Source organism: Cydia amplana, chromosome 17 (assembly GCF_948474715.1).
Source record: "Cydia amplana chromosome 17, ilCydAmpl1.1, whole genome shotgun sequence".
NCBI classification, from domain to species: Eukaryota; Metazoa; Arthropoda; class Insecta; order Lepidoptera; family Tortricidae; genus Cydia; species Cydia amplana.
The window spans coordinates 10015627-10043415 of NC_086085.1; the positions used below are offsets into that span (position 1 = coordinate 10015627).

The following is a 27789-nucleotide window of genomic DNA, read 5'->3' on the forward strand; positions in this document are numbered from 1 at the left end:
ATCCACTTCTGACTGGATTCAGAAGTGGAAGAGTGGTTACGATAAAATGTCCAATTTTATATGTTGCACTCTGTACATGTGCCAAGATACTTATTCAAACTGAAATAGAATTTTGTGAACATGTCTTCAGTATAGGTAGAAAAATATTACATAGGTACATTACATGTACGTATGATTAAAATTAATGTAAAAACTAACGAACCCGATAATACTAAACGCTATAATGTATGGTTCCATTACACAGGGCTAAAAGTTTCAACAAAGAATGTAGCTCTGTAAAATGGGGCTCCTTATCCCGATCTTACCCTACTCCCTACTAGCTTGAACTAAGTTACGACAGCCCCTTAAGGAAGCTCGAGAGCTTGTGGCTCTTGTAGTCCGACCGTAGCTGGATGAAGTTCAGCAGGATCGAGTGGTCCAACTCGGCCTGTGAAAAAAAAAACATTAACTATAAATCTGATAATGAGCATGACAGGGTAAGCAGAGAAATATAATTCGGCACATCAGATGAGATGAGATGGCATCACTAGGTCACAGGCAAAAAATAATTATAAATAAAATCAACGCCATCTAGTGAACCGGCATAGTGTTACACAAATACACGTTCCGTGATTATCTACAAAAAATCTTTTTGGTCAGTTTGGAGATTAACAGTCTTTACTTTTTACTTGTCTTTGCTTGATCTTAATCTATTTGTCAACAATGAATAACAATTATTGAATTTGTACTGATTTGACAATAAAATAATATCTATATCGTATCCCGTGATACGAATTTTAAATAAATTAAAATAAAGAACCCAGATAATTTTTTTTTAATAAATACATACATTCCAAAAATACAACAAAATATATCTGAAAGTATTATAACGGTAAAATATCATTATTTCTTTAGTTATTCTGTGGTTTAACTGATAATTAGGTGTCAATTATTTTCTCTCAAAATAATATGTCAATCTTATTACTTATATTTTTATTAAAAAATAAAACAAAATATGACAAAAAAATACAAAAAGATAACATTGGAGGTGCGGGGTATCGATCCCCGTACCTCTCGCATGCTAAGCGAGCGCTCTACCATCTGAGCTACACCCCCGGTTAAGAAAGCCGACGAAATTGGTGGTTCCAAGCCATATAGGTATCACATATTTTAGTTCAAACAGTAATATAAGTTTTGTATGATATTATGTTCGTTATCAAGGTGTCTTTGAGTTTATTTAGTGATACTCGTACTACAAATCGTATTACGTCACGGTAGCGCCATCTAGTGAGGCATTTATGATTCTACTCGCGGATTTTGGGGTCAGAATATAAATATTTATGGGCGTTATTTTTAGTTTCTTATAATCTGTAACCAAAATACAGTATTCTTCATTAACCTTCAAGAGAAACGTTACAAAATATTACCAGAGAATATGTATAATCACTATTTACTTATTTTTACAATTCCGACTAAATATATCTACATTTATCAGGCGTGTCTCACTCCGCGATTTCGTCGCTTTGCTACAGGTAGCTAAAAGTACATTCGTTCGGCCCCAATTTTGGGAAAAAGCCATAAGCCGCGCGTGGCGTTGTCGCCACCTAGCGGCCATATCTGTGCTGATCGTAACAGATGCGTTTTGTTAGAAAGTGAGTCTTCTGTACTTAGTACTATTATTTATTTTGTGCATTTATGTAGATTTTATTGAGAAAAATCAAATATAATTGAACCCCCTTTTTTTGTAGAACAATAAACACATTTGACGTGTGAAACTGTGAAGTTATATGTTAGGCACTCGCAGTTTGTTTTTGACGTTAATAACGTTAAAATACACTTTCGCGTTTTTTTCTATTGAAAGGTTGGGCGTGTTTCAGTACTTATATTATAAGAATAAGAATAAATTTATAGATAGTAACTAAAAATACAGTAGCATGCACAAAAGGTGTCCGGTAGACCCAAACTAGGCTGTGCCTGTATCTTGGAACGCACCAAAAAGAGTAAAGCTTTGGATTCCTCCGAAAACGGTGCCGTCATATGACGGCCGTCATATAGCGGCCGCAAAAACGGCCGTCTTTACGGTGGCGACATGTGGAAAGTACCACGGCGTCATAACACACCGTCATCCACCAAGGTCAAAGCGGCAAATTTGAAAAATGTAGGCGCGATGGGATAACATGCCATAGAAAATTTGAATTTCGCACCTTTTCCTACTGACAAGATTTGCTTGATCATCTATAATTTACTTGGAGGATGAAATATCATCAGAAGAGGAAAATAATTGTAGTACGGAATCATTTATTAAAATCTCGTGTCATTTATTCAAAATGGCGTCACCGCTATCTAATAAAACGTTCACGAAACTATCGACACCGTCATGACGGCCGTCATCTTACGTTACGTTGACAATCAACGTAACGTAACGCCGTCTAGGAAACCGCGCCATCTTGTTTATATAGACAACGTTCTAGTGACGTCAGTCAACGCTATATAGCGGCCGTAATATGACGGCACCGTTTTCGGAGGAATCCAAAGCTTAAGTAATAACAGATGAGACGACAGGAAAACCTATTAGAAATGTGCAGTCACGCGTGAGTCGGACTTAATGTACGGAACCCTTGGAACGCGAGTCCGACTCGCACATGGCCGGTTTTTTCCTTTTGAGGTACGGAACCCTAATGAATAATTACATAAATTTTAACTGGTATACTCACTAGAGTCTCCCCCTCGCACACCTGGTGCAGGTTCTCTGGCTTGGCGAGCAGCAGGTTGCACAGCGCGTGCAGCGCGTCGAACAGCGAGTGCGCGGGCGCAGGCGCGGCACGAGCGCCTCGTCCGCACGCCGCCGACCGATACTCCTTCACGTCGCAGATCGCTACCATGGCCCCTGTTATAAAAATTAAAAACAGGCCAAGTGCGAGTCGGACTCGCCCATGAAGGGTTCCGTATTTAGGCGATTTATGACGTATAAAAAAAAACTACTTACTAGATCTCGTTCAAACCAATTTTCGGTGGAAGTTTACATGGTAATGTACATCATATATTTTTTTTAGTTTTATCATTCTCTTATTTTAGAAGTTACAGGGGGGGGGACACACATTTTACCACGTTGGAAGTGTCTCTCGCGCATACTATTCAGTTTAGAAAAAAATGATATTAGAAACCTCAATATCATTTTTGAAGACCTATCCATAGATACCCCACACGTATGGGTTTGATGAAAAAAAAATTTTTGAGTTTCAGTTCAAAGTATGGGGAACCCCAAAAATGTATTGTTTTTTTTCTATTTTTGTGTGAAAATCTTAATGCGGTTCACAGAATACATCTACTTACCAAGGTTCAACACTATAGTTCTTATAGTTTCGGAGAAAAGTGGCTGTGACATACGGACGGACAGACGGACAGACGGACAGACAGACAGACAGACAGACATGACGAATCTATAAGGGTTCCGTTTTTTGCCATTTGGCTACGGAACCCTAAAAACCGGCCAAGTGCGAGTCGGACTCGCGCACGGAGGGTTCCGCACCATCAACAAAAAATAGAGCAAAACAAGCAAAAAAAAAACGGTCACCCATCCAAGTACTGACCCCGCCCGACGTTGCTTAACTTCGGTCAAAAATCACGTTTGTTGTATGGGAGCCCCAATTAAATATTTATTTTATTCTGTTTTTAGTATTTGTTGTTATAGCGGCAACAGAAATACATCATCTGTGAAAATTTCAACTGTCTAGCTATCACGGTTCGTGAGATACAGCCTGGTGACAGACGGACGGACGGACGGACGGACGGACGGACGGACGGACGGACGGACGGACAGCGGAGTCTTAGTAATAGGGTCCCGTTTTTACCCTTTGGGTACGGAACCCTAAAAATGCTATAACTCTTAGAGCAGCGGTCGGCAACCTGCGGCCCGTGAACCTGTCACTTGCGGCCCGAGAGCCTCCCTGGCTATTTTGTATGTAATATTGACAGACGACAATGTCTGATAAAGTAATAAATATTAACAAAGTACGGCCCGCGTCAACTTCGTTAACTACTATGTGGCCCTTGGCTGCTAAAAGGTTGCCGACCGCTGCTCTAGAGCCACGGAACCGAATGGAACGCATGCTTAAAGCTGACACCTTCCCCCATAACAGGGCACCGACAGTGGCGCCCTCATTAGGGGGATTATGTTTTCTAAAAACCTATTCATTTCTGGATAAAAGAATAAAGTGCATACGTGCGTGCGTTCTAAATTACCGTTCGTAATATTAATTACTAGCGACTCGCCGCCCCGGATTCGCACGGGTTAACAAATTATACATAAACCTTCCTCTTGAATCACTCTATCTATTCAAAAAAAAAGCGGCCAAGTGCGAGTCGGACTCGCCCATGAAGGGTTCCGTATTTAGGCGATTTATGACGTATAAAAAAAAACTACTTACTAGATCTCGTTCAAACCAATTTTCGGTGGAAGTTTACATGGTAATGTACATCATATATTTTTTTTAGTTTTATCATTCTCTTATTTTAGAAGTTACAGGGGGGGGGGACACACATTTTACCACTTTGGAAGTGTCTCTCGCGCAAACTATTCAGTTTAGAAAAAAATGATATTAGAAACCTCAATATCATTTTTGAAGACCTATCCATAGATACCCCACACGTATGGGTTTGATGAAAAACAAATTTTTGAGTTTCAGTTCGAAGTATGGGGAACCCCAAAATTTTTTTTTTTTTTTTTTGTGTGAAAATCTTAATGCGGTTCACAGAATACATCTACTTACCAAGTTTCAACAGTATAGTTCTTATAGTTTCGGAGAAAAGTGGCTGTGACATACGGACGGACAGACAGACGGACAGACGGACAGACAGACAGACATGACGAATCTATAAGGGTTCCGTTTTTTGCCATTTGGCTACGGAACCCTAAAAACCGCACCAAAATCCGTTGCGTAGTTTTAAAGATCTAAGCATACATAGGGACAGACAGCGGGAAGCGACTTTTGTTTTATACTATGTAGTGATGCTGTATATACATCTATACGATACCTGCGAAATTGAACTGGAAGTTCTGCAGATGCTCATAAATGACCCTGTGGAGACGGATGGCCAGCTCCAAGGTCACGGCCTGCAGATTGTCACCCTCTAGCCCGGAGTGGATCTTCTCCATCACGTTGTTCAGGTACGACACCACGGATTGACATGCCTGACAACAATAAAATTATTACAGTTTTGAATGATTCACGGTTAGTTTCACTAGACTTATATCGACCGGGATATGAACCGTGATTACCTTTTGTATTGTTTTCGAGCTCCCGATATTTCGACGCAGTTACATACATCTTGTTCACGGGTAACTGAAGATAGCGGATGGGTGTCAAAGTTGACACTGTCAAAGTTGCGTAGACCGCGCTCGGTCTACCCTCTAACGTGCGCGTCGGCTGCGTTCGCTTTCAAAGTTACCACCGGACTCGTTGGTCCGCTCGAAAACAACAGTTGTTTGTGATTTCAGATCGATCACTCTTTTGGAAATGTTAAAATAATGAAATACTGTTAAGCAAGCGTCATTTGATGATGTGTACCTGGCATGACATGACGTGCCATCGCGCGCGCCCTACGCGGTGCGCACATCGCTTACCTGCTTACTAATGGGGTCAGAAAGTGGCACATGACAACATAACATATGCCAAATACACATTTGAGCATATAGACCATGCGATACTGGACACTTACAGGCGATGCCAGGGTATCCACGTCCCCCTCCGGCTTGAAGTCCGACTTCTGTTCGGTCTGTAGATGCAGCTTCACCCAACCAACGATGGCTGATATAGCTCGCTCGAGCGTCAAGAGTAGATAAAACAAAGATGGATGTTGTACTTACAGGCGACGCCAGGGTGTCCACGTCCCCCTCCGGCTTGAAGTCCGACTTCTTCTGTTCGGTCTGTAGATGCAGCTTCACCCAACCAACAATGGCTGATATAGCTCGCTCGAGCGTCAAGAGGAGATAAAACAAAGATGGATGTCGTACTTACAGGCGACGCCAGGGTGTCCACGTCCCCCTCCGGCTTGAAGTCTGACTTCTTCTGTTCGGTCTGTAGATGCAGCTTCACCCAACCAACAATGGCCGATATAGCTCGCTCGAGCGTCAAGAGGAGATAAAACAAAGATGGATGTCGTACTTACAGGCGACGCCAGGGTGTCCACGTCCCCCTCCGGCTTGAAGTCTGACTTCTTCTGTTCGGTCTGTAGATGCAGCTTCACCCAACCAACAATGGCCGATATAGCTCGCTCGAGCGTCAAGAGGAGATAAAACAAAGATGGATGTCGTACTTACAGGCGACGCCAGGGTGTCCACGTCCCCCTCCGGCTTGAAGTCCGACTTCTTCTGTTCGGTCTGTAGATGCAGCTTCACCCAACCAACAATGGCTGATATAGCTCGCTCGAGCGTCAAGAGGAGATAAAACAAAGATGGATGTCGTACTTACAGGCGACGCCAGGGTGTCCACGTCCCCCTCCGGCTTGAAGTCTGACTTCTTCTGTTCGGTCTGTAGATGCAGCTTCACCCAACCAACAATGGCCGATATAGCTCGCTCGAGCGTCAAGAGGAGATAAAACAAAGATGGATGTCGTACTTACAGGCGACGCCAGGGTGTCCACGTCCCCCTCCGGCTTGAAGTCTGACTTCTTCTGTTCGGTCTGTAGATGCAGCTTCACCCAACCAACAATGGCCGATATAGCTCGCTCGAGCGTCAAGAGGAGATAAAACAAAGATGGATGTCGTACTTACAGGCGACGCCAGGGTGTCCACGTCCCCCTCCGGCTTGAAGTCCGACTTCTTCTGTTCGGTCTGTAGATGCAGCTTCACCCAACCAACAATGGCTGATATAGCTCGCTCGAGCGTCAAGAGTAGATAAAACAATGATGGATATTGTACTTACAGGCGACGCCAGGGTGTCCACGTCCCCCTCCGGCTTGAAGTCCGACTTCTTCTGTTCGGTCTGTAGATGCAGCTTCACCCAACCAACAATGGCTGATATAGCTCGCTCGAGCGTCAAGAGTAGATAAAACAAAGATGGATGTCGTACTTACAGGCGACGCCAGGGTGTCCACGTCCCCCTCCGGCTTGAAGTCTGACTTCTTCTGTTCGGTCTGTAGATGCAGCTTCACCCAACCAACAATGGCCGATATAGCTCGCTCGAGCGTCAAGAGGAGATAAAACAAAGATGGATGTCGTACTTACAGGCGACGCCAGGGTGTCCACGTCCCCCTCCGGCTTGAAGTCTGACTTCTTCTGTTCGGTCTGTAGATGCAGCTTCACCCAACCAACAATGGCCGATATAGCTCGCTCGAGCGTCAAGAGGAGATAAAACAAAGATGGATGTCGTACTTACAGGCGACGCCAGGGTGTCCACGTCCCCCTCCGGCTTGAAGTCCGACTTCTTCTGTTCGGTCTGTAGATGCAGCTTCACCCAACCAACAATGGCTGATATAGCTCGCTCGAGCGTCAAGAGGAGATAAAACAAAGATGGATGTCGTACTTACAGGCGACGCCAGGGTGTCCACGTCCCCCTCCGGCTTGAAGTCTGACTTCTTCTGTTCGGTCTGTAGATGCAGCTTCACCCAACCAACAATGGCCGATATAGCTCGCTCGAGCGTCAAGAGGAGATAAAACAAAGATGGATGTCGTACTTACAGGCGACGCCAGGGTGTCCACGTCCCCCTCCGGCTTGAAGTCTGACTTCTTCTGTTCGGTCTGTAGATGCAGCTTCACCCAACCAACAATGGCCGATATAGCTCGCTCGAGCGTCAAGAGGAGATAAAACAAAGATGGATGTCGTACTTACAGGCGACGCCAGGGTGTCCACGTCCCCCTCCGGCTTGAAGTCCGACTTCTTCTGTTCGGTCTGTAGATGCAGCTTCACCCAACCAACAATGGCTGATATAGCTCGCTCGAGCGTCAAGAGTAGATAAAACAATGATGGATATTGTACTTACAGGCGACGCCAGGGTGTCCACGTCCCCCTCCGGCTTGAAGTCCGACTTCTTCTGTTCGGTCTGTAGATGCAGCTTCACCCAACCAACAATGGCTGATATAGCTCGCTCGAGCGTCAAGAGTAGATAAAACAATGATGGATATTGTACTTACAGGCGACGCCAGGGTGTCCACGTCACCCTCCGGCTTGAAGTCCGACTTCTTCTGTTCGGTCTGTAGATGCAGCTTCACCCAACCAACAATGGCTGATATAGCTCGCTCGAGCGTCAAGAGTAGATAAAACAAAGATGGATGTCGTACTTACAGGCGACGCCAGGGTGTCCACGTCCCCCTCCGGCTTGAAGTCCGACTTCTTCTGTTCGGTCTGAAGATGCAGCTTCACCCAACCAACAATGGCTGATATAGCTCGCTCGAGCGTCAAGAGTAGATAAAACAAAGATGGATGTCGTACTTACAGGCGACGCCAGGGTGTCCACGTCCCCCTCCGGCTTGAAGTCTGACTTCTTCTGTTCGGTCTGTAGATGCAGCTTCACCCAACCAACAATGGCCGATATAGCTCGTTCGAGCCCCGCGTCCAGTTTAGCTTCCAGCTGCTCCATTATAGTGGTCTTCTTGTTCACGCATTCAGTCTGTTTAGCCGTGGAACTGTGAAATACAAATTTAAGTTATGGTAAAAGATAGGGTAATATTTTTGTCGCACTCGGAACATCACGATACACTCCAAAACACGCGTAGCAGGGCGATGTTACACGAACACAGACAAGACATCCTCTAGACTGAGCATAGTAACGCTACCCCCTCTGCCACTATATACGGTAGTTTTACTCCATCTTCGAGTCAAAGTGTCAGAATCCCGTGCCGTGATTGGTCCGTGTCTTTGAACGGACCAATCACAGCACGGGATTCGCTCACCTCGTCCCCCCGCACCCCCGTATTTTTGGCAACATCGGTTTCATGACATAATTGCTCTAAACTCCGTCTAGAGGATTCCTAGGAAGCAGAAGCAACTATATTATCTTACAAAACCCCTTTGCGGAGCTTTTAGGGCGCAGTGTCTTAAAAGATTTTGTCAAATGTCGTGAGATAAGACCTATCTGCCCGGTCCGCAATAGCTTGTAATTTAACACTCAAAGCGAAATTATCTTTCAAATAAAAGGATTTAAAAATGATGTCGCTTGTACGAGCCGCATGAGGCGAAAAAATAATTATTAGGACATGGAAAAGTTCAATGTCAACTGTCTGCCAAACTGCGAAATCAGTTTTTGTGAATTCGTCTATCTCCAAACGTCTGTCAGTGTTTCAGTAATTAAGAGACAGATATGAGATAGATAAATTCCAAAATAAATATTTTGCGATAGGGCCGATAGCGGGTCCTAAGCTTAGGTCTGTAGCGGGTAAAATACAAAAATGATTTAAAAATTAGACATAAGCGAAAACCCATTCACAAGAAACAAAGGTTGTTAAGGTTATTACAGAAAACTGTGATAACTATTAACACATACCGTTTGTGAGGAGTAACTCTGGAAATCGTGTATATTTTAGTAACAAAAAAATAAATTTAATCTAGGTAAACATAAATGCATTTATTTACTGCCTAGTAAATACGATGCTTACCTCATACAAGGTAGCACGGATTCTTGAAAATGTTCTTCAAACATTTTTACTATTTTGTTACATTCCTTCACCGTGTCAAAGAAGTAAATCTGTAAAATAAGATATGTAACTGTAATTATCCCAATTTGTAGTATTTTTGTACTGATGTTTGACACATTTGAAATAAAAATACGCCAAGAATTGTACCTTTAGTGTCTAAATGGGATCTCATGTTAATCGAAGTCTTTTACCGGCCCTTTTATAAAATATCTCGCCGATATTATAGCCCGACTTATCTTTTTGTAGTCAACTAAACAGACAATTATCCAGAAAATAACAAATGTCTTGCTTTTTTTTTAAGAAATTTGGCACTGTTCGATGCAATAGTTCTACCATAGAGAAAAAAATATGGTTCTACGTAGAGAAACGATAACATATAACTGGCGATTTGGCTCCCAAAGACCGTGCAGAAGAAAGCTGAGACTGGGCTCCGAGGAAATAGCCGAGATCGGGATAAAAAACCGGCCAAGTGCGAGTCGGACTCGCGCACGGAGGGTTCCGCACCATCAACAAAAAATAGAGCAAAACAAGCAAAAAAACGGTCACCCATCCAAGTACTGACCCCGCCCGACGTTGCTTAACTTCGGTCAAAAATCACGTTTGCTGTATGGGAGCCCCACTTAAATCTTTATTTTATTCTGTTTTTAGTATTTGTTGTTATAACGGCAACAGAAATACATCATCTGTGAAAATTTCACCTGTCTAGCTATCACGGTTCGTGAGATACAGCCTGGTGACAGACGGATGGACGGACGGACAGCGGAGTCTTAGTAATAGGGTCCCGTTTTTACCCTTTGGGTACGGAACCCTAAAAAGGCATACCAAAAAGGCATTGACATAGCCAAATTTGTCCACAAAAGGGCAGAAATCGATACCATCGGGGACTTGCTCTCAGCGATGGGTATGGACTGCAGGCCCAGGTCTAGCGCGTAGTCCACATGCTCGACCAACAAGTGTTGTATAAGCACGTCCAAGAGCGCAGTCGTGGTGCCTGGCAGCTCGTTAGGAGTACATAACTGAAATAGTGACAGCACATTATTGAAGCATTCTAATGTAAACACCATTCTGCTCATAAAACGGCCTCTGACGGCAACCTAGGGTAGTGTCGAGGCAACTAAACTTATAAGTACAATATGTCCCTGTTCACTATCCTGCACTCAACGGCTTACTTTAAATCTTAGTATTGGCGGCCAAGTCTAAAGGAGTATAAGAACTGCTACTACGAATAACGAGCTCTTTAATTTTTTTGGATTTATTAACATTTTGAGATGAAAATTTTGCTGACTTAAGTTTTTTTAAAGAGTTTGTAAAAGAGAGACCAACATCAAAAATAGAGGCGGGTTGTCAAAGTAAATTATGTAGCCACAGTAAATTCACTGCCATCTTTTGACAAAAGATTAAAACTGTTAGAACGCCATTTGACTTTGACCCTCATTCTTTCACTGTTATGTGTTAATTTGTTAAATATTGAAATTGAAGTGTAGGCCAAAGGTTCTCTCTTTGCTAACATTTGCCTAGGTAAATATTGTGGGGTATATTTTATTAGTTTTTTTTGTCTAGCAAAACATTTAAGTACTTACAGTCTTGCACCTGGTGAAGGAAGTCTTCGCCTCGGCCAGCATCCGGCTGACGAGCGCATCGCTCAGGAACGTCTCGCCGCCGTAGTTCTCGATCTGAGCGATGTTGATGTTCGCTCGGGTCCCGATCACGGCTTGCAAATCCCGACGAAGTTCTTGGAATCTGGAGATAGTCTAGATTTTTATAATAAACTAGCGACCCGCCTCGCTTCGCACGGGCATAGAGAAATATAGTAAGACAAGAGTGCTCACTCCATACATCAGTTCAGACTATTAATTTCAGTGTCTACATCTAGCATCGAGTAGCGGAACTATCAGTACTGCTACTTGACAATAGATGTAGCACCGACCGGAAAGTCGTATCTCAACAGAATAAAACTTTCCGGTCGGTGCTACATCTATTGTCAAGTAGCAGTACTAAAACTGATGTATGGAGTGAGCACTCTATGTATTTTTTTCTCTATGGCACGGGTTAACAAATTATACATAAACCTTCCTCTTGAATCACTCTATTTAAAAAAAAACTGCATCAAAATCCGTTGCGTAGTTTTAAAAATCTAAGCATACATAGGGACAGACAGTGGGAAGCGACTTTGTTTTATACTATATAGTGATGGTTTTTAAAATCGCCAAATGACACTTTGAATTGTACTTTAGTGATTACCTGAAAGGGACATATTTTTAAAGCGCAACACATTATGTCACATGAGGCTTCTGTATTTAGGTAAAAGTAACGTGGGAAGTCGAGCGCTAGCGCGCCGTTCACCAGCACCGAGCGCCGAAGAGAGCCGGGGGAGGTGTTGCCAGAGTCGGATACGCTCTATGAGACCGGGTATGAGACCCGCTGATACCTGTGTGTAGCACTCACCCCGTGCCCTGTATCTGTCGCTTGACATGCCCCTTGTCGCTGTAGTAAGCGTGCAGCAGGCTGGACAGCAAGGCTCGGAGGCGGCGGCACTCGAGCGCCGGAGAGAGCCGGGGGAGGTGTTGCCAGAGTCGGTTATGAAACCAGCTGATACCTGTGTGTAGCACTCACCCCGTGCCCTGTATCTGCCGCTTGACATGCCCCTTGTCGCTGTAGTAAGCGTGCAGCAGGCTGGACAGCAAGGCTCGGAGGTGGCGGCACTCGAGCGCCGGAGAGAGCCGGGGGAGGTGTTTCCCGAGTCGGTTATGAAACCAGCTGATACCTGTGTGTAGCACTCACCCCGTGCCCTGTATCTGTCGCTTGACATGCCCCTTGTCGCTGTAGTAAGCGTGCAGCAGGCTGGACAGCAAGGCTCGGAGGCGGCGGCACTCGAGCGCCGGAGAGAGCCGGGGGAGGTGTTGCCAGAGTCGGTTATGAAACCAGCTGATACCTGTGTGTAGCACTCACCCCGTGCCCTGTATCTGCCGCTTGACATGCCCCTTGTCGCTGTAGTAAGCGTGCAGCAGGCTGGACAGCAAGGCTCGGAGGTGGCGGCACTCGAGCGCCGGAGAGAGCCGGGGGAGGTGTTTCCCGAGTCGGTTATGAAACCAGCTGATACCTGTGTGTAGCACTCACCCCGTGCCCTGTATCTGTCGCTTGACATGCCCCTTGTCGCTGTAGTAAGCGTGCAGCAGGCTGGACAGCAAGGCTCGGAGGCGGCGGCACTCGAGCGCCGGAGAGAGCCGGGGGAGGTGTTGCCAGAGTCGGTTATGAAACCAGCTGATACCTGTGTGTAGCACTCACCCCGTGCCCTGTATCTGCCGCTTGACATGCCCCTTGTCGCTGTAGTAAGCGTGCAGCAGGCTGGACAGCAAGGCTCGGAGGTGGCGGCACTCGAGCGCCGGAGAGAGCCGGGGGAGGTGTTTCCCGAGTCGGTTATGAAACCAGCTGATACCTGTGTGTAGCACTCACCCCGTGCCCTGTATCTGCCGCTTGACATGCCCCTTGTCGCTGTAGTAAGCGTGCAGCAGGCTGGACAGCAAGGCTCGGAGGCGGCGGCACTCGAGCGCCGGAGAGAGCCGGGGGAGGTGTTGCCAGAGTCGGTTATGAAACCAGCTGATACCTGTGTGTAGCACTCACCCCGTGCCCTGTATCTGCCGCTTGACATGCCCCTTGTCGCTGTAGTAAGCGTGCAGCAGGCTGGACAGCAAGGCTCGGAGGTGGCGGCACTCGAGCGCCGGAGAGAGCCGGGGGAGGTGTTTCCCGAGTCGGTTATGAAACCAGCTGATACCTGTGTGTAGCACTCACCCCGTGCCCTGTATCTGCCGCTTGACATGCCCCTTGTCGCTGTAGTAAGCGTGCAGCAGGCTGGACAGCAAGGCTCGGAGGCGGCGACACTCGAGCGCGGCGTATCCGTCGGCGGTGCCCGCCAGCGCGCCGTTCACCAGCGCCGAGCGCCGGAGAGAGCCGGGCGAGGTGTTGCCAGAGTCGGTTATGAAACCAGCTGATACCTGTGTGTAGCACTCATCCCGTGCCCTGTATCTGCCGCTTGACATGCCCCTTGTCGCTGTAGTAAGCGTGCAGCAGGCTGGACAGCAAGGCTCGGAGGCGGCGGCACTCGAGCGCCGGAGAGAGCCGGGCGAGGTGTTGCCAGAGTCGGTTATGAAACCAGCTGATACCAGTGTGTAGCACTCACCCCGTGCCCTGTATCTGCCGCTTGACATGCCCCTTGTCGCTGTAGTAAGCGTGCAGCAGGCTGGACAGCAAGGCTCGGAGGCGGCGACACTCGAGCGCCGGAGAGAGCCGGGGGAGGTGTTTCCCGAGTCGGTTATGAAACCAGCTGATACCTGTGTGTAGCACTCACCCCGTGCCCTGTATCTGCCGCTTGACATGCCCCTTGTCGCTGTAGTAAGCGTGCAGCAGGCTGGACAGCAAGGCTCGGAGGCGGCGACACTCGAGCGCGGCGTATCCGTCGGCGGTGCCCGCCAGCGCGCCGTTCACCAGCGCCGAGCGCCGGAGAGAGCCGGGCGAGGTGTTGCCAGAGTCGGTTATGAAACCAGCTGATACCTGTGTGTAGCACTCACCCCGTGCCCTGTATCTGCCGCTTGACATGCCCCTTGTCGCTGTAGTAAGCGTGCAGCAGGCTGGACAGCAAGGCTCGGAGGCGGCGACACTCGAGCGCAGCGTATCCGTCTGCGGCGCCCGCCAGCGCGCCGTTCACCAGCGCCGAGCGCCGGAGAGAGCCGGGGGAGGTGTTTCCCGAGTCGGTTATGAAACCAGCTGATACCTGTGTGTAGCACTCACCCCGTGCCCTGTATCTGCCGCTTGACATGCCCCTTGTCGCTGTAGTAAGCGTGCAGCAGGCTGGACAGCAAGGCTCGGAGGCGGCGACACTCGAGCGCGGCGTATCCGTCGGCGGTGCCCGCCAGCGCGCCGTTCACCAGCGCCGAGCGCCGGAGAGAGCCGGGCGAGGTGTTGCCAGAGTCGGTTATGAAACCAGCTGATACCTGTGTGTAGCACTCATCCCGTGCCCTGTATCTGCCGCTTGACATGCCCCTTGTCGCTGTAGTAAGCGTGCAGCAGGCTGGACAGCAAGGCTCGGAGGCGGCGGCACTCGAGCGCCGGAGAGAGCCGGGCGAGGTGTTGCCAGAGTCGGTTATGAAACCAGCTGATACCAGTGTGTAGCACTCACCCCGTGCCCTGTATCTGCCGCTTGACATGCCCCTTGTCGCTGTAGTAAGCGTGCAGCAGGCTGGACAGCAAGGCTCGGAGGCGGCGGCACTCGAGCGCCGGAGAGAGCCGGGGGAGGTGTTTCCCGAGTCGGTTATGAAACCAGCTGATACCTGTGTGTAGCACTCACCCCGTGCCCTGTATCTGCCGCTTGACATGCCCCTTGTCGCTGTAGTAAGCGTGCAGCAGGCTGGACAGCAAGGCTCGGAGGCGGCGACACTCGAGCGCGGCGTATCCGTCGGCGGTGCCCGCCAGCGCGCCGTTCACCAGCGCCGAGCGCCGGAGAGAGCCGGGCGAGGTGTTGCCAGAGTCGGTTATGAAACCAGCTGATACCTGTGTGTAGCACTCACCCCGTGCCCTGTATCTGCCGCTTGACATGCCCCTTGTCGCTGTAGTAAGCGTGCAGCAGGCTGGACAGCAAGGCTCGGAGGCGGCGACACTCGAGCGCGGCGTATCCGTCGGCGGCGCCCGCCAGCGCGCCGTTCACCAGCGCCGAGCGCCGGAGAGAGCCGGGCGAGGTGTTGCCCGAGTCGGTTATGAAACCAGCTGATACTAGGTCGTCGCAAGCTCTTTGGGTGCTGGAAAGGTAAAAAAACGCGTTAGTCTAGATTCTATTCAGTCTTTACTTTGAGGTCTGCTGACACAATCATATGTAGTTGTTGATTAACCCTTTGGTCGCTAAAGACGTCAATGAACGAAAATCTATCTGGAAAGTATCTGTGCTTTAGCAAGGATTGCCCCATTACGCGCTATGCCTATGCCAATGGACCTCCTGAAGACTGACGAGGCCTTAATATATATTTATAGTTGTTTGGTTTCTGCTTATAACACTATGCAATACGATTAAATAAAAAATTGAGTACCACTTGAGAACAGCCGCTCGCGCTCCTATCTAATTTACTCGTAATGGATGTTAGTTATAAGATGTATTGTTTTGAAAAGATGTGTCCCGCCGAGTTTATGACCGGTGCCATATTGGGATACCCTCCTCCAATTGAGTGGTGATTCAAATCTTCTCGAGCCAGAGGTGTAGGGTTAGAGCCGGTGTAGCTTTATTTCACGTTCATCATAAGCGCATTGTAATATGCCTACTTGAATAATAAACTATCTTTATTTAATGATGCAGAATTTAGGATACCTATAATTATGACTGCGGCGGCTGGCAAGAGTGCTCAATGGCGTGTAATAGAAGAGGCCTATGTACAGCAGTGGACTCTAGTAGGCTGATAATGATGATGATGATAATTATGACTAGAAACCGAAAAGAAAGGGGGTGCGAAACAATGAATTCCTCACTACAACCACAGAATAAGTAATAGTATAATCATACAGAACGGCCACGCACCGCCCCGCCCCGACTCGCATTACCTCGCCCCGCGACTGGCCGCGACATGAATCTGGCGGACTTCTGGCGTCCTCTCAGTAAAGCGACTTACCCACACATACATAATGACGCGTGTACAGACGTGCCGCCGTGTACACACATATAAACGCAAATGATTTTTAGGGTTCCGTACCCAAAGGGTAAAAACGGGACCCTATTACTAAGACTCCGCTGTCCGTCCGTCCGTCTGTCTGTCACCAGGCTGTATGTATCTCACGAACCGTGATAGCTAGACAGTTGAAATTTTCACAGATGATGTATTTCTGTTGCCGCTATAACAACAAATACTAAAAACAGAATAAAATAAAGATCTAAGTGGGGCTCCCATACAACAAACGTGATTTTTGACCGAAGTTAAGCAACGTCGGGCGGGGTCAGTACTTGGATGGGTGACCGTTTTTTTGCTTGTTTTGCTCTATTTTTTGTTGATGGTGCGGAACCCTCCGTGCGCGTTCCGACTCGCACTTGGCCGGTTTTTGATGTATGGCGTGTCCGCCCTGTGCTACAACTAACCTTGTATACATATCATAAAGGTTCCTGAGGTATTTCTCGACGTCGCTCTTGTCCGCGAGCTTGGTTTGAATGTACTTCTGCAGCTTCAGGTGGAAGATGTTCAGCACGAACTTGCTCATCACCTGTTGGAGGAAGAGGTAATTGAACAAATCTAGATGGCGCTGTATGAACAGCGTCACAGAATAAATAATAATACTAGGTACAGAAGATTCACTCTCTAACAAAACGCGTCTGTTACGATTACGACAGATATGACCGCTAGGTGGCGCAAGCGCCACGCGCGGCCTATGGCTAGCCACCAAAATTGGTGTGGGACGGATGTACTTGAAGGTCATAGAAGGTAGCATCCTATAGAAGTGGTCTACGCGTGCCTCCGTGAGCGACAAAACATACGCAATGCGACGTTATGATTGGTCGAATTTATTTGTTATGGTGGGCAACAAATAAATTCGACCAATCATCCATACTAATTTACGGTGGGGAATGAAAAAAATGCGAGACTGTGACAAGGACAAACAATAATAGCGCTTTCGCTGCTACTCCTACTGAAAGATACATAAGTCTATCCCGTTCTGTCAGTTATCCCCACCACTCATGCCCAATCCAGTTTAATACTAGATTCATGTTGTAGGTACTTGTTGCGACGCGACGAAATCGCGGAGTGAGCCACGCTTGACAGCGTGCAAATTTGATAATCTATTGAAACTTTTAATTTACCGTACGGGTATACATAACACACATTTTTATAACACATTGGTTGCAAACAAGGATACAGTGCATCAGATGGGAAGTGTCCAGTTGTACACCACAGCCAATGGACGCTGCAACCTCGTAGGAGTCACATGCGCATAGGGTATTTGGCTGTATTTAAAATAAATAAATCTACACCATGCATGAAATAAAACACCAGAATATTAATAGAGAAACGGTACACAGCAGTTATTTTTAGACACAATTTATATTTTAAAACACGTATAAAAGTAAAAAGAGTAGGTAATTTGATTGTGACGTCACGTCACATGCTAGTGTTTCACATTAATTCCATAGTAGCAAAATCGTTTTGACAGTTCGAAAAAAGAAACTGTATTGACTGGTCGTCAAATACCCTATTGCCTACAATACAATACAAATACTCTTTATTGCACACCTCATTACAGAAAACAATACGGATAAACGGAGGTTAAACAACAGGCGGTCTTATCGCCAAAAAGCGATCTCTTCCAGACAACCTTTAGGTAGCGGAAATTAATAAATTTATGTCATGTCAGTAGGTGTTTCATATTCAGTATAAGAATTACCTACCCTATTGCCTACCCTGATCGTTGTGTTACCGTTTGTAACACGTTTAGACCTCACCTGCTCCGGGTTGGAGAACACCACGCTGATGATGTTGTAGTTCTTCTTGCAGAGAGGTAGGACAGAAGAGAAGATATCCTTGCCCATCAGGGTGTTCTGAAAGATAATATTCTAGTCATCAGTCAAACGATTTATTACTATAATATTCAATGGCTAAGTCTACTTTGAAAACACATTTTGTGGCTTTGGTGATCAGGTGATCACAGTCCACAAATATCTTTTTGGTGTCAGTAATTCATAAACGACTGTCTTAGGTCTACTCTAAAATCCCACAAATATCTTAGTGACTGATATGATACTGAATTAGTAGTAGTAGTAGTAGTAAAACACTTTATTGTACAAAAAATCAGAACAATACAGGAAAAATAACATTCGTCATTAGTACAAAGGCGAACTTATCCCTTTAAGGGATCTCTTCCAGTTAACCTAAAAAATAAGTTAAAATATTTGTGTTTGTTAGAAAAAAAAATACATAGATGTGTTAAGTTTTATGAATAAGGGGATTAGGGTATAGGGACGGCCTTTTTTGCATGTAGCAGATGCTTGTTACACTGATAAATGTTTTCTTTATCATCTTGACACACCACTACAAAGTTCAAAGAAAATACTTACTAGCGTTACTAGTTGACTGTAGCACTTTTAACTGAGAATTAGTGGACTTTATGTCTTTGCAATAAGGTTTAGAATTTGTCAGTTAACACTATAGACGATTGTATTTAGTTCATAAACTATAAAGTACAAACGGAAGTGTCACATTATTAAACTAGGCCACTCACCATTTGACTGGTCTCTATAAAAGCATCAACACACTGCGAGTAACCTTTAAAGTTGGTCATTATATTAGCGATATCTTTCATCTTGGCCATGTCCCCTTGATTCTGCGCTTTCACGAACTCCTCTATGAGGTTGCGTTCTATCTCGTCGTACTTGGCTTCGATTTTTTTCTTGGCCACTTCGAATTTGTCGGGTGGTAATTCTTGGGCGATGGTGTGAAGCTTTTGGATGACGTCGGCCGCGTCGTTAAGCTGAAATATGTCGATTTTGATAGTTTTCGGAAACATGTTTAAAGTACAGCACAGACAAGACATCCTCTAGACTGAGTATAGTAGCGTTACCCCCTCTGCCACAAATATACGGTAGTTTTACTCCATTTTCGAGTAAAAGTGTATTTGTGTGACGTCCGTGTCTTTGAACGGACCAATCACGGTACGGAACTCGCTCACCTCGTCCCCCGTACCCCAGTATTTTTGGCAGCATCGTTTTCATGAAATAATTGCTCTAAACTCCGTCTAGAGGTTTCCTAGTCTATGAGGTACAGTGGGTTCAGACAGTAGATTTAAAAAATCGTGGCGCTTTTTTTTAGATCATAATACGGTTGCCAAAAATGTGAATAGTAATCTTGAGGCCTCACTTAGGAACAAATTTAAAAGTGGAAAAATTACTGTCTTGGGCTAGACTTGAACTCACGGCCTCTGGATCGATACTCCAGCGTTCTACCATCGGAGAGCCATCGGACTTACTTAGGAACTTCATCTATTCTAAACTTGTTTAAACAAGTTTGGCTCGTTAGAAAAAATCACGAACATAGGTATTGAGGATGAAGTAAGACTTTTTAGTTAGCCCATTCCTTCAATCCAGCGAGTGAATTGTTTGTTTTCGCAGCGAAAGATGTCTTCATCGTTCTGTATGCAAGTATTGCATAAGGGGAACCCTAGGGTCGTTAAATAGTTCCGTATGCACGGGCCCGTGGCTCAAGAAATGCGCGAGATGTCGCAGCGCCTGGGTCAAGCGCTCGCCCGCCGCGAAGGGATATGCGTCCATAAGAGAGTTATATCCATGTTATATCGTACCTTGCTCGGGTCGTTGAATAGCTCAGTATGCACCGGTCCGGGGCTGAGGAAGTGTGCCAGATGGGCCAGCAGGTCCCGGGCGGCGGCGGCGCGCGCGCGCGGAGCCCGGGCGGCGCCGAGCTTCTCGCCCACGTCGAGCGCGCGCCCGCCGCACCGGGACATGCGCTCGTCGAGCGAGCTGAACACGTTCACGCAGTGCTGGTGTAAAAAAAATAACAACACCCTTGAAGATATTTATCCATTTATTTTCTTGTCTTGTTCCAATTTACAGTAATCTCGTCTCATGAACGTTCGCTATCACGGCTCAACAACCAAAGAGGCCCGTCCGCCAAGTGTAGTTTCTTTTTATACCTTACCCATAATAGTCTTCAATTTCAAAATTACCCTTCTTTAAAAACGAATTAAGTAGCTATGCTAAGTCTTCAATCTCAACTACCCTTAACTTTAAAAACGAATTAACTAGGTATGTTAAATACCAAAAACCATACACTGGAACAGGACAAAACAACTCCTTGGGGACAGCTGTACCAACCAGAATTTACGGATTAACAATGAAATTTATAGTACATATGGCGCTACTTTCCCGAACTAGTGCGGGAATGAGCACTTTTCGTGCGTATGTCGAAAGTTTAAGGTGGTTCGACTAGGTTACTCAAAGCTTAACCCTCGCTAGATGGCGCCACTTTCGCAAAATTTCATGTTTTATTTTTTTGTGTAATGGTCTTGGTATTTGTATACTTAAAAGTATGTTTAGCGAACTCTTTAAGTAAATATTGAACTATTAAAATAGACATTGAATACTTCATTGTGCAGAAACTACCCTTTAAAGTCGACGGAGTGTTGCTGTCATGCTTTTTCCTACTATAACTCACACATGCAAACAGTGTTTCAGTGATGCTTGTAGTAGACAATTTAAGTCATGCTGCAATAGCGTTACGGTATGTTCGTGGAAACACGTGCAAGAGGATTGGGGTTCAAGACTGGTGCGAGTAGATAATTTCATTTTGGTTATTTTTGTCCTTTTTGTGTTATCTTAACGAGAAATTATTATATATGTCGCTGTCAAAAGTGTGAACTGGTCAAAAGAATGATTTTCAGGTAAAACTACTTTTAACCGACAAAAACAGGCAAAACTGCTTTTGACTGAGCATGTTGGTCAAAAGTAGTTTTACCTGAAAATCATTGGTTAATAGTAATTGTGACTGTTACTATCAGTCAAAAGTACTCGCACTTGACAATTTTTACATAGAAATTTGTTTTTATGTAATTTTGGGCTAGTTTTTAGGATTTGTATGGTAATTAGATGTAAAAAAAAAATACAAAAAGTTATGTCCCAGCATACAATGACTGGGGATTGAACCGGGAACCTTTCGTTTGTAAGCAAAAAAGCGACTGTTTACAAAACGCACCATGATAGTTCTTAGCTAAGCTGGCGAAATTCGGGTACTCATTCAACAAAATCGGGTAGGTCAACAAAATTGCACTAAACATGACGGCACTTCAAATTCACGCCGTGGTCAGCCCGGCAACGTCGGAAATGGTATGGCAACGTCGCAAATGTATCCGTACACGACATTTGTGACGCACACATACGTAAAATTGGTGAAAAGTTAACTATGATTTTTGCATGATTTCTGTATGAAACATTGTTTTCCTAATCATTTAGCGAAAATGAATATTCGAAAGAAGATAAATGCGGAAATATTTATGTAGTAATAGTATGTAGTTACTTAATGAAAGTCGATTGAATTTTGTATGAAAATCGAACCACCTTAAAGTGCCATATGTACTGTAAAACGTTGTACCTACGACACATGTGCGAATAGGTAACTCGCAACTCGTTTCGAATTTCCGCTTTTCCGCACTTGTATTGTAAATAACTACATGCAATTGAGTCTAGTGAAAGTTTTAACGGTGACAGATTTACTGCAGATATCGTGGAAATATTTTCAATTACATCTGCCAGGTCAGTGATTTTAGTATATTAGCTATATTTTGTATCTTATTACTTATGTGTTCCTTTACCATAAAGCTACTATTTAATATCAAATGAAAATACACAAATTAAATAAAAAAATTAAATCTCTATATGCCAAAAAAAAACATTTTATGCCAAAAAACTCTATAGGCCAAAAAATCAATTTTATGACAAAAAGGCCCTACATCATTTTGAGAAAAAGCTGATACTTTTCAAACTACTGATTCGATTTATATCAAATATAGCTAAGAACCATTGCAGGGAAACTCGCTTTAACGTAAAAAACGTATCAATATCGGATGCCACAGACAGACATTGGCAGGGGTCGGACAAAAAGTGCGGATGACGTCAAACCACTTATAGGATGATTTCAAATAGTATTTTTGATTTTCATAAACAATTATCACTTATCATTTATCAACCTCTTTATTAAACGATATCGCCACTTGAAATGAGTAAGTACGTTTTTGACTGACACATTGTCAATCAGATGAACAATAAATTGACTTCGTTATTGTTTAGCTATTGTATCTTCATGATTATATTTAGCTAAAATTTAGCTATAAAAGTATAAAAACATCAAATTATCTTTTTTTATTTTTACTAATCTTACCTACTGTTCCCACTTTTGACTATTAAACCTATTTATCTGAGGATCCCAAAGACTTGTTCTAAGTGTTCTAACTAATTTCAAATAATTATACCTTATGGTAACAAGTTTCGTGAAATTTATTTTATTCACTACATCACCCTAGCACCTGTATTATTAATTCCATGGATTTATTTACGATTATTTTGTTACTTCATTAATACTACTTTGTTACTACATGTCACACGGAAGTTTAAATACAAACTCAAACATCATCCTGTGTGCAAGATTACGTCATTTTTACGTCATCCGCACTTTTTGTCCGACCCCTGGACATTGGCGTCAAACATAGAATACCCATAACAAACATAGGGTTAAAAATACAAATGATGGAAAACTCACAGTGTGCTGTTCCATGATCTCCGCTAGTTTGGCTCCGTATAATTTCTCCTCCTCCTGCACCGACTGTTCCAATCTTGCGCATTTCCTCTCTTGCCTTTCTTGCAGCACCTGCCAATGTTAGATAATACTATAGCAAAATTGATTTGACGCTCAGTTACCAACGCTTCATGCTAATCCGAGTTGATAATAAAAATAAATTTAAACCTGTTAAAACCTAAGATATTTGTATTTGCTGTTTATTCTTTTCTATTTTAGGAATAGGAAGCATAAATAATATAATTTTGCTGTATATACATATACTCGTATATTTATTATTAGATATAGAGAGGGAAGCTGGTCAGACGACCTCACGGCGGTCGCTGGCCCAAACTGGATAATGACAGCTTCAGACAGAGAGCTCTGGAAAACCTTGGAGGAGGCCTATACCCTATAAAAAAGGGGTTCTCATACATTCTTTTTATCTTTATTTATTTTGTAAATTTTCATATTTTTTTTGTGTAATGATGTTGAGAAATTAAAGGCTTTTTATTTTATTTTATTTTTATAGAGGGAAACTTTATAATATAAATGAAAGGCATTGTAAAATAGTTAAACCTTTAAATCCTGTATTGCCTGAGTGAATATGTCATGTATCATTTCTGGGTCAAATTCATCGTCCTTGAGTCTCGACTCCTGCATGCTCCGTCTCACCATTCTCTCTACAAACTCGTCTGGATCAAATGGCTCCTGTGAAATGTTAATTATAAAATTACTAAAATGTTTATTTCTACAACTTCAAATAAGCGTACATACTGATTATGTTATTATAAAGTAGAAAGTACAACTCTTTTTAAGACTGGCCACCAAAAGATGCTATGCTTTCTCTTGTATTAACTTTAGTAACAAGGCAAGTGGCATATGCAAACCTACAACATTACAGGAATTCAAACGGATTACAGAATTGTAATAGATATTAAGTTTGTGGGAAATTAAGTGGTTATTCTCAACCTACTACAGAATAGTGTAGTAGTTTAGTAGGTTTGATAAGGCTTAGTTTGAAACCTTAAAAAAGTTGTAATCAATTTAATATGTGCAATAACCAGTGAAAGCATATAACTGGAAACCGCCTTTAGGAACATTACCGTTCAAATTCTCGGGCCAAATTAGCACACATACACAATTACGCCTACATTTAAATAAGACGATACGTTTACAGAGCCTGTCTCTATTACACTAACGTACACAGCTAAGTGTAGATGAAATGCATATAATGTCAATAACTACCAATCAGCGACATTAATCCGCTAATAACCTTCTTGCTGTACGTACTGGCCGCTGAGAATTCGCGGTTCATATTTGATTAGAATATGACTTGGACAGGGATAGGTTTATGCCATACATTGAAGAACCAGTCAAATAATTCACGTATAATAATTTAATGCAGATTAAAAGATAACTACTTAGTTAAAATGTTGATATGAAATTAAATGACAGACTAACTCAACATAATTAAATATTCATTGTTGTATAAATGTATTCCGCTATAATAAATATTTTGTATATTTTATTATCAATCTGTATGGCAGTGCGAAGTCACGTTCAGAGCCCGTACCATGAGTCACTGACAGTGTCAAAACTGACATTTACGCTATCGAGAACGTAATTTACTTTCTATACATCTCGTTTGCACTAATATGCGAGTACGAGCGAGATGTATAGAAAGTAAATTACGTTCTCGACGGCGTTTGTCAGTGCCAAACTGATGGTAGCCGTACTGGTATAGTCTGTCCGTTTTTCTAAGATCAAGTACGCCATAGTAAATGTATGGCGAACTTGATCTTAGAAATCGGACAGGCTATACAGCCTGCAAAATTTACATGGGTAGGTACACGAATCGGGTCAAAAACATTTGAACAGGCGGAGTCACAATAAATCCCCACTTTCAGTTCCAATGGAAATATTTTATATGTATATAGCCGGTCAAGCAAGTTTGTCAGTAGAAAAAGGCGCATAATTACAATTTTGTATGGGACCATAACCGTTCGCGCGCTTACATTTTCTAAATTCGCCGCTCTTTTCTACTGACGGAAATGGCTTGAGAGAGAACCTGCATATATGTGACAGTAGAGGGTGGATTAAAATGATCAACATTTTGAGATAATGTGTGTATTTGTTAAATTAATTCAGTGAAAGCGTGATAGAAAAAAATGTATCTACATATAGGTGACCGGATATGATTATCTCACGGGTTATCTCATGAATAGAACATTATATATCTTGCCAGGCATCCACTCAATTTCATGTCTCTCTAATTGGACAGCTTTTTTCCATAGTTCTCTGCGAATAGCATATTGTGGGAATTTGAATGGAAAGTAATGTAAAATGACAATACCAAATTTGATTATTAATTTGAAATAACTAGGTAGTTTTTTTATAGCTCCATCTCATGAAATAAAAAAGGAAAATACAAATCTGTAAGAAGGAATTTATTACTACATTTATAATTACAGTGGAATCCGTTTATTATGACTCCGCTTATACTGACCAACCGCTTACTATGACGCAATTACTGTGCGAAGTTTGGTTTTCATATGAAATTCTTTGTGACAAAGTCGGATAAGATAACTTCGACCTATAAATACTATTTTTATGGAATTATGTCCGGTTATACTGACAAATTCGCTGGTTTTCGTGGCCGGCCCCACATCTTTCCCTGCGAGGACGTCTGTGGCGTTTAAATTGTTTTAGTTTTTACTCTCGGTGAAAGTTGATAATTGGTATAAGGTTAATAAAACTCATCTCTCACAAAATTGTTTGAGATTAATTTGGAAAAAATAAAATAAAAAGTTTATCAACTATGCTTTATATGACATCCGCTTAGTATGACATGTTTGTTACTTCCCTTCAATGTCATTATAAGCGGATTCTACTGTATATAGAAAATACCTAAACCAATCATAAGTTAATAAAATAGTCTACTTCATTTGGCATAAAACCATCCCTATTATCCTCGCAATTTAAAAAGTCGTATGTTGTTATGAAAGTCGTATGCAGTTGTTACGTTTTAGCTTAGCACGGTAGTATTGAAAAAATGTCGTCATGTTTATTCCAAATTTTACTGAAGTTATCTGTTTACTACAAGTGAAAAGTGATTCCACTGTCCTTGATATGAACTAAAACAACTTCTGCACCACTTCACGACACATGAAGACATTTTTAATTACAAAAAAACGTAGTTTTTATAAACCAATTTAGCCATCCGTCACTGACTGTCATCTCGGCCGCACTGAAGTTGCCAATCGAACACTCTGTAAGCACCGCCTACAATCGAATACTTTACGTTGGGTCATAATTGAGCGGACAGAATACTTCCATGGTTTATATGCGTTCACTGGCAATAACTAACTAGTGTCTTACATATAACATACATACTTACGTTTCTATAGAAACAGTTAAAGTAAGTTGTCAAAAATACTCATGTTTATCTATTATTAAGTCCAAGTTCATGTAGGTACGTAAGTACATGACCTAAAAATATTATCTGAGAGATCTGCTGAAATGCTAATTATATCGAGACTAGACACGAATCTATGAGTAAAAGAAAAAATAGGATAAAAGAATTGTAATGATGTCTAAAAATCACAACCGAGTTTATATCACACACAATAATTGAAGTTTTGAAAGTTAATATGTTATACTCTTCTACTTACTTGTTCTAACTCTTTTATATACTGGTTCATCATCTTGAATGTTTAGTAGAATCACGCACAAATCTATAAAACGTTAAATTAAGGGAAAACGAAAAATATTTATTACATTCCTTGCAATGGGAGGCACAACGGTGAGACGGTGACCTATTCAATATGACTGGATACGCAAAATATGTAATTAGACAACATTTTCGATATGTAAATCTCGCTCGTTCACGTAAATAAGAAAGAGATAAACGACCGTAACAAGAACAAGTAACAATATTTTTGTAATACGAATAGGGGTTCAGCAACAAAATAAACTGTCAAGTGACAGTGTCAAGGATGTCACTGTCAAGGTAGTTAAATTTCAACTGTCAACATCTGACCATGTTTGAGACAAATAAAAAACAGCTTGAATATAAAAAAAATCGCAGAAGCTAACATCTGACCGTGCTTGAGACAAATTTTATAGAAAATATATATATAGATGGTCAAACCAATTTGTCAGTAAATAGGAACCAAAATAACTATACCTTCTCTTTTGGGTGCTAGTACTAGTGTAAGACAAAGATAGTATGATTCTCTCTGTCTATGTTTGAAATGGAACAGTCCTTTGACACAGCTTGAATTTAAAAAAGTCGCAGAAGCTAAGTAAATATACTTGGTCAAGCAGATCTTGTCAGTAGAAAAAGGCGGCAAATTTGAAAAATGTAGGCGCGAAGGGATATCGTCCCATATCAAATTTGAATTTCGCGCCTTTTTTTTACTGACAAGATTTGCTTGACCAGCTATAGGTATTATAGTCTGGCAAAAAAGAGCAGAAATTAAAAAGTGGCAATACTGTAGTGTCGTCTCTTTCAAATCAATCTAAGAAAAACGGGACGACACTACAGTGTTGCCACTTTTAAATTTCTACTCTTTTTTTGTCTGAATATACAAACAACATTGTCAGTAGAAAAAGGCGCGGAAATCAAATTTTCTGTGGGACGATAACTTAGTTGTATCCTCCAAGCGATAACTCTTCGCGCCTGCATTTTTTAAATTGGCCCTTTTTCTACTGACGGAAATGGAATGGAAATGAATAAAATCATTTAAACAATTTGGGGGCAAAATTCTCTTTTACTCCAATTAAGGCGTAAATATCTGGGTGACCGAGCTTCGCCCGGAAAACATATAATAACTCGGAAATGCGCATTTTCCTAGAGAGAAGACCTAGCTAGATCGA

General features: G+C 43.1%; 1 protein-coding gene and 1 non-coding gene across 2 annotated transcripts; both read right to left on the reverse strand.

Moving 5' to 3' along the window:
* Positions 1 to 263: 263 nt before the first annotated feature.
* On the reverse strand, positions 264 to 26683 carry LOC134656028 (exocyst complex component 5). Its single transcript, XM_063511544.1, has 15 exons — positions 26583 to 26683; positions 23488 to 23619; positions 22894 to 23001; positions 19925 to 20122; positions 18851 to 19099; positions 18075 to 18170; positions 16719 to 16840; positions 15172 to 15399; positions 11191 to 11350; positions 10486 to 10626; positions 9572 to 9660; positions 8413 to 8602; positions 5014 to 5170; positions 2694 to 2866; positions 264 to 427 (listed from the first exon to the last, which is right to left on the reverse strand). Exons 1-15 carry the CDS (start codon positions 26613 to 26615, stop codon positions 332 to 334), a joined length of 2172 nt encoding a protein of 723 aa, XP_063367614.1. The 5' UTR covers positions 26616 to 26683; the 3' UTR covers positions 264 to 331.
* On the reverse strand, positions 1023 to 1095 carry Trnaa-agc (transfer RNA alanine (anticodon AGC)). Its single transcript has one exon. It is a non-coding gene; the product is annotated as a tRNA-Ala (tRNA).
* Positions 26684 to 27789: the final 1106 nt, after the last annotated feature.